This window comes from Lactuca sativa, chromosome 7 (assembly GCF_002870075.4).
Source record: "Lactuca sativa cultivar Salinas chromosome 7, Lsat_Salinas_v11, whole genome shotgun sequence".
Taxonomy (NCBI): domain Eukaryota; kingdom Viridiplantae; phylum Streptophyta; class Magnoliopsida; order Asterales; family Asteraceae; genus Lactuca; species Lactuca sativa.
The window spans coordinates 73,509,160-73,517,180 of record NC_056629.2 but is presented as its reverse complement, the minus strand read 5'-3'; the positions used below and the strand labels follow the sequence as shown (position 1 = coordinate 73,517,180).

The following is an 8,021-nucleotide window of genomic DNA, read 5'->3' as shown; positions in this document are numbered from 1 at the left end:
TGGGCATTCCAACGTGATGGTTGTGGGCTGAGAGTATTCCATCCCGAAGATGATTGGACTCGTAGTATATGGGCATTCCAACCAGATGGTTCTAGGCCTGGGGTATTCCAACCCGATGGTTGACTAGACCTATAGTATGTTGGCATTCCAACCCGATGGTTGAGGGCCTGGGGTATTCCAACCCGATGGTTGACTGGACCCATAGTATGTTGGCATTCCAACCCGATGGTTGAGGGCCTGGAGTATTCCAACCTGATGGTTGATTGGAGCCATAGTATGTTGTTTGTTATTGTATGTGTATTGCTGTGTGCATGGGTATTTGGGGGGTACCTCACTAAGCCTTCGGGCTTACATTTATCGATTATTGTTTCGGGTACAGTGGATGACTGTGGGAAGGCGAAGGCTTGACCGTATACTTCCTCGATTTTATGATTATGATTTATGGGAACTCTGATATGAAACTATTTTGAAAACACTTTGTAATAATTAATGGCATTCTGGATATTTAAAAAGTTTTAAATTCTTATGGATGTTACAAATAATAGTCAGATCTCTAAGGTGTTTGTAATGTATTACCATAAGCCCCCATAATCGACGTTGTTTGACTAATAATTGACCCACCACGATGCTTCATCGGACGTCGAATAGTGATTGATAAGAAAGTTATTCTGTTGAGATTGTAGCTAGAAATCGCAGGTGGGGGTGTCAATCCCTGTATAGATCTATACATATCTTTATAGCTCTAGCAAAGTTAATGATTATAGGTACCGGGGAAGTTGAATTTAATCAAGGATAGTGGATGAATATTAACAACTCACTATCGCATTAACCTTAGGTGCTTATCTTTTATCTTTTATGTTCCTTATAACTATCACAATATAAACCCCTTTAATTTTATATTTGATAATTATATCTTTTGATCTCATAATTATTTTGTGTGCGTATGTGTGTGTGTGTGTGTGTATATATATATATATATATATATATATACACACACACACACACAAAATGACCATTTTGATAATGAAGAAGATACCCCAGGATCTTAAAGCTCCAAAAGATTTTTTACTTCAAGGAACCATCAAGGTAAGAAATTTTTTACCTTCAAAAGCTTGCAATGAAGAAGATACCCTAGGATCTTGAAGCTCCAACTCCAACAATGCTCTACCACCAAGCTCTCAAAATCATAAAAGAACACCTAAAAAGTCTCAATAAGATCACGAACACTCTTAAGATGGCTAGGGTTTCGAGATTAGCTCAAAAAGGCAATGGAGGCTGATAATGTGAGGGGTTTGAAGGACTTAATGAGATTAAATAGGGTGCAAACCCTAATAATTAGGGTTTGCCCTTTTCTCATATACACCCTACATACGCATGGGTACACCTAGCGTACCAGGGGAACTCCCCGCCTCATGCAAGAATAGGAATACGTCGTACGTACCTTGTGTATGCCCATCGTACTCAAGTATAGTCCATGTATAATTGAAATAATTTGCAAGAGTTTTTACCTGCCAAAGCGGACGTTATATAGAGTGTAGATTTGGTCCAAATTATATAAATAAATTTAAACTATCTAAAAATATAATTAAATTGGTAAATTAAATGATACTAGTTGAATTGGTCCAAATTATATACTAGTGCAAGGTAATTTTCTACAGGTTTTTGAGGGTATATACGTATAACGAATGCCCTAACATACACAACAAATACATTTGTATTGCATCTTCATCGAATACCTCATTAAGTGAGTTATTGAAGACAAACTCCAAGTCAACAAATTTCGTTGTCTTTTTCACCGCTACAAATGGAAACACATGATGTCCATATTAACAATGTTTGGTCATCAAACGAGCAATGAAATAGTTACCAAACTGAAAACCCATTATACAGAGTGCTTAGTTATCAAAGAAGAGCTCATAGTCACTTAATGGAAATATTAACTCATCCACATTAGATTGTGGATTTGTCAAGACCTCCTTGTAGAACAAGTAATGGTAGAGCACATTGTATCCTACTAAAAAGGGAATCCTAAAAACTGTTGGTCATGACGGAATAGGCTATAGCCTTGCCATAATGTCTCCACCCAAGTAATGTTTGAAAGTTATATCGAGTACCGCATCGATACATGGTCATGCTAAAAACAATCTTTTTTTTTTTTTTTTTTTTTTAGGCTTTTTGACATTTTGATCTAGACATGGCGTTCGTATTATGGACTCAGTCTACATGTCACAATCATGTTCTTCTTGTCCCAAACTAGTTCTTTAAGTTTTAGAACTCTATTTCATGTTCCCGACATACACTATACACATCGTGTATATTCCTAATACGAATCTAAATGGAAAAAATGTATAATAACAACTACACTTTTACATATTTTCAACATAACAATAATTACATTCAAGACCTATTCTGCACATTCTAGAATTGATGTTCATATTTTGGACTTGCTTAAATCACTAATATGTTAAAAAGCAAGAGGTAATTGTACAAAAAAAAAAACGTACCATCATCATTGCAATCTCTTCATCATCAGAAGCTACTATCTTTTAAGATAATAGATAATCCTAAAATAGATTTTATTTATGAGAACAATAGAACGTGTTCGGGTACCCGGTCAAAATCGGGTCCAAAATGCACCATTGAAGATAAGTTTGTTACTTTTTAAAAAACATTCTTAATATTTTCTTAAATACTACATTACTGGTTAAGTAAATAATATATAAGGTTCTAAATAACGTTAGGTATGACTTGGTTGCAATATCAAACTTCAAGCTTTAACGAACCATGATAAGACATGTTGTTTGTAAGGCATAACTTAAGGTGAAAATTCTCTCTCTCTCTCTCTCTCTCTCTCTCTCTCTATATATATATATATATATATATATATATATATATATATATATATATATATATATATATATATATATATATATATATATATATATATATATATATATATATATATATATATAACTTAAGATGATATTTAAATTTGACGTCAAGTATAAGCTTTAGGGTCATCACATGTCATGATAAAGTTGCAGCGAACTTTTTAAAACCTTTGATGATATTCCATATATAAGAAGGTAAAAAGTATATTGGCAAGAAAATTAATTATTCAAAAACAAGAATAAGTTGTTCATTCATTCATGATTAAATAAGATAGACTAAGTATATGATTCTCACAAAAGTTATTCAAGTCTGGGAATTTATGTCCACAGAATTCCTAAATATGTAAAGAAAAAACCACATAGTACAACACTTGCTAGTAATGAAAAAAAAACATTCCTACTACCTAACACAACACACTTTGACACCATGGTAATAGCATCGTCAACACTTGATAAACAAAGAAAAATAATGATGAGAGTAACGTTATATATTCTTAAATAATTTTAAAAATCATTAATTTAAAAATCTAAACAATCATTTATAAATATGATTTAAACAAGTTAGCTTTTATTTTTTCTTGTTTTTCATAAAAGAAATATAACATTATTCCCATCAAAGGCCAAATGCAAACACTAAAACATATAAAATCATCTCTCATTCCTTATCTTAAACACAACTCATCATCCACTAAAACTATCCAAACAAGCAAATATTAGGCTTCCAGCTGAAATAACTTTTTTAGGTTAGGCACAATTATATATATATATATATATATATATATATATATATATATATATATATATATATATATATATATATATATATATATATTTTACATCATTATTAAGAAATAAAAATATGAATAATCAAACATTAATATACATATTAGATTAATTTACGAATATTCATACGTTAATATTCACATTACAGTCTACAAAACATATAGGTCGAAGTAATTCTTAACATTGTCAAACAGATTTTGACCAAAGCTGTTTACGGTTCCATTATGTTTGGTTTGGTTTTCAGATTAGATTATGAGACTCTTACATTTTCCCGCATATGATACATTTATAATACTCGTAGCTACCTGCAATCCTTTTTAATTGAATAGAACCTTGTATTTTATGTATCTCTTATTCAAAACTAAGTAAATATTAGCTATGATTGGTTGTGTAGGTAATAAGTATCTAACTTTGAATAACACTAATATAATTTTAAAAATTAGCTAATAAAAAATAGAGATACTCGATATAATGATAAATTTAAACAGGACACCACCATAAATAAAGTTAAACCCAATAGTATTTTTCAATTTCTCCAAATATATAGCGGCGGATACAGCGTACCATATTTTCCCACGCGGCCAACTCTCATTCGTTGACTTTAAATAGTCAAATGGACGCCAAATATTAAGTTAGGCACAAATCCAGATTAATTAATCTAATCACCTTCTTAATCTACTCCACCTATATATCCATCTCCTGTTCCCTTCATTCCTACATCACCTTCTCTTCATAATGAATCCACATAAACTCCATTACCTTTTCTTCTGCACAGTATTGTGTTCAATAGTTTCTGGAGACACAAAAGCTCAGATTTTTAACGAACGAGCTTCTCTCCTTACGTTCTTTTCCGGGATCACTTCTGATCCCGAAAACGTTCTTCAGAGCTGGAATAGCTCTGTGATTCCGGTATGCAACTGGACCGGAGTCACATGCAACCAAAATCATGATTCCATTCTCGAGTTAGATCTCAGTGGATCTTTGCTCCACGGAATTATATCTCCCGCCATTTCTCAACTTTCACAATTAACGGTTTTGGATCTTTCTAGAAATTTCTTCGAGGGTGGCATTCCGGGAGAGATTGGGTATCTTTCGGAGCTCAAACAGTTAAGTTTATCGTCCAATCTTTTACGTGGGAGTATCCCGTTTGAATTAGGATTTCTTTCTAAGATACAATATCTTGATTTGGGAAGCAATATGCTCGTTGGAGACATTCCAATGGCGCTTTTTTGTAACGGGACATCGGTCTTAGAGTATGTTGATATATCGAATAATTCGATTAGTGGTCCGATTCCATTGACCGAAGAATGTGAAATCCACGAGCTACGGTTTCTTTTGGTTTGGTCGAATAAGCTTACGGGAAGGGTCCCGAGAGCCTTAGCGAATTCTTCAAAGCTTAAATGGTTGGATTTGGAGGTGAATGGTTTCGAAGGGGAGTTACCGTTTGAGATTGTGAAGAATTTATCAAACTTGCAGTTTGTTTATTTATCTTACAACCGTTTTTCGGGCCCACTCGAGCCGTTCTTTTCGGCTTTAAGTAACTCTTTGTATTTACAAGAACTAGAGTTAGCTGGAAACAGACTTTTCGGAAAGATTCCTGATGTTATCGGGAATCTTCCGAAGAGTTTGGTCCAGTTGCAACTTGATGACAATCAGATATCCGGAGAGATTCCTCTGGATATCAATAACCTTCTGAATCTCACCCTTCTCAACTTGTCTAGAAACCTCTTGACAGGAAAGATCCCACATGAATTATGCCTAATGGAGAAACTCGAACGGCTTTACTTATCGGATAATTTGCTCTCCGGTGAAATCCCATCAGCTTTTGGAAATGTTTCGCGATTGGGTCTTCTTGATTTGTCAAAAAACCAACTGTCAAACTCAATTCCCGACACTTTCTCGAATCTGTCACAATTACGGAGTTTGTTGCTTAACAACAACAAGCTCGTGGGAACAATTCCCTCAAGCCTGGCACAATGCGTAAATTTGGAGATTCTTGATCTTTCGTATAATCAAATTTCTGGCTTGATTCCGAATGATTTTGCAAGATTGAACAGCTTGAAATTGTACCTAAACATCTCACACAATCACCTGAATGGACCTCTACCACCGGAGCTCAGCAAGATGGACATGGTTCTTGCCATGGATTTATCATCAAACAACTTTTCCGGTGAGATTCCGTCACAGCTTGGAAGCTGCATTGCGCTCGAACACCTCAATCTCTCTGGGAATGCACTCGAAGGCCCTCTTCCCGATTCAATCGGGAAGTTGCCCTTTCTTGAAACATTTGATGTTTCATTGAATAGATTGTCTGGAAAGATACCAGTATCTTTTCAGACATCTTCCAAGTTGAGACAGCTCAACTTCTCATATAATAACTTCTCTGGGAACGTATCTTTTCCGTTTCTTGATATCAATTCTTTCCTTGGAAACCCAGGGCTCTGTAGTAGTGGGATGGAAGGGATGCCAAATTGCAAGAACAAGCGGAAAAAACACTCGATTCAGCTGTGGGTTTTGCTTACCCTACTTGCCGTAGCCACCTTAATCATGTCTATGATTCCTGTAGTTTTCAAATGGAAATCAAAAAAGAAATTTTCAAAAACTTTCAGCCGGAAAATTGGGTTTGAAGAGGACGATGAAGAGGAAAGAAATGAACAGAGCTACCCAAAGATCTCTCATCAAGAACTCATGGCAGCAACAAATGGATTCAGCAGATCGAATTTAATCGGAACAGGCCAATTTGGGCAAGTATACAAGGGGATTCTCAAAGACAACACGAAGATCGCGGTGAAAGTTATATCTTATACAAAAACCGAGGAAAGCTCTGGGAGTTTCAAGAGGGAATGTGAAGTTTTGAAGAATACCCGACATAGGAATCTGATACGGATCAAAACGATCTGTAGCAGACCTGATTTTAAGGCTCTCGTTCTACCTTTGATGCAGAACGGGAGCCTTGAGGACCATTTGTACCCAAATGATGGTCTAAGCCGTGTGAATTTGGTACAAATGGTCCGTATTTTAAGCGATGTGGCTGAAGGGTTAGCCTATTTGCATAACTATGCTCCTGTTAAGGTGGCTCATTGTGATCTCAAACCTAGCAACATTCTTCTCGATGATGACATGAACGCTATACTTTCGGATTTTGGGATTGCTAAATTGGTGAAAGAGGATCACGAGAAGATCCCGATGGCAGCTGGTGAGCCCCCTTCGGTTAGCTCGACTGATGGACTGCTTTGTGGGTCAATTGGTTACATTCCTCCCGGTAAGTCACAAAAAAATTATGTATTTTTTAAAAGCAATTGTATTTTATAAAGAAAAACAAAAAATTTGGTATCCATTTATGACTTTATAATTAACCTTTTAAAAACTTACAATAATTTATTATATTTTTCTTTCATTATTATTATTGCTAACACTTTCTAGTATGCTTGAAATACAGAATATGGTATGGGTAGGCGAGCTTCAACACAAGGAGATGTCTACAGTTTCGGAGTCTTGTTGTTGGAGATGGTGACAAGAAAACGACCTACTGATGTGGTTTTTGATGATGGTTCAAGCCTGCATGAGTGGGTGAAAAGTCACTACCCATACCCAGACAGGCTTGAACCCATCATAAAAGAAGCTCTTTTGGCCTACGGACCGATGTCATGTAGTAGTAAACTATTGCACGACATGATCTTGGAGCTGATCGAGCTTGGGTTGATATGCACACAATACAACCCCTCGACTCGACCGACCATGGTGGATGTGGCGCACGAGATGGCTACATGGAAAGAATACCTATTTAGGCCTTCGGATCTATCGACTGAGTGACTGTTTAGTTTCTAAAAGACTAACATACTTAGATACAATTCATTTATGTTTATTGGTGATGTTTGATTGTGCATTATATATTTACTTGTAGCTTGTGCAAAGAAAAGTTGTACTCAAATTTTAGTGAGTGCATGATTGCATCGCGTCATGAACATGGACCATTTTTGCCGCGTGATTGTATGCCAAAAGAGACTAATGGGAATGTCGCAATAAACTCATTTTATTTTATTTTATTTAGAGTATGAGAATGCTTTATAAATATAAAGTAAATTTTACTTTATTTTATTTTAGTACATATATTCTAACTTAATTTACAATATTTCTTAATTCTCCATCATTAAGACCAAATCGTGGTCATTTTTGTTAAAGTTAAATCATTACGGCTAATCTAATCTAGCAATACGATACAATACAAAAAATATAATATATTATCAGCAAAAACAGTATTAATAATAAAATGCATGTTTTAGAAAAAGGTTAGAATGGCCATCGACTAAAACTTGTACAATGCTAATGATGGTTTTTGCCATGTGG

The 8,021-nt window shown here is 35.0% G+C and overlaps 1 protein-coding gene across 1 annotated transcript; it reads left to right on the top strand.

Moving 5' to 3' along the window:
- Positions 1-4,409: 4,409 nt before the first annotated feature.
- On the top strand, positions 4,410-7,691 carry LOC111911873 (putative leucine-rich repeat receptor-like serine/threonine-protein kinase At2g24130). Its single transcript, XM_023907616.2, has 2 exons — positions 4,410-6,936; positions 7,114-7,691. The coding sequence occupies exons 1-2, from the start codon at positions 4,410-4,412 to the stop codon at positions 7,485-7,487; spliced, it is 2,901 nt and encodes a 966-aa protein (XP_023763384.1). The 3' UTR covers positions 7,488-7,691.
- Positions 7,692-8,021: the final 330 nt, after the last annotated feature.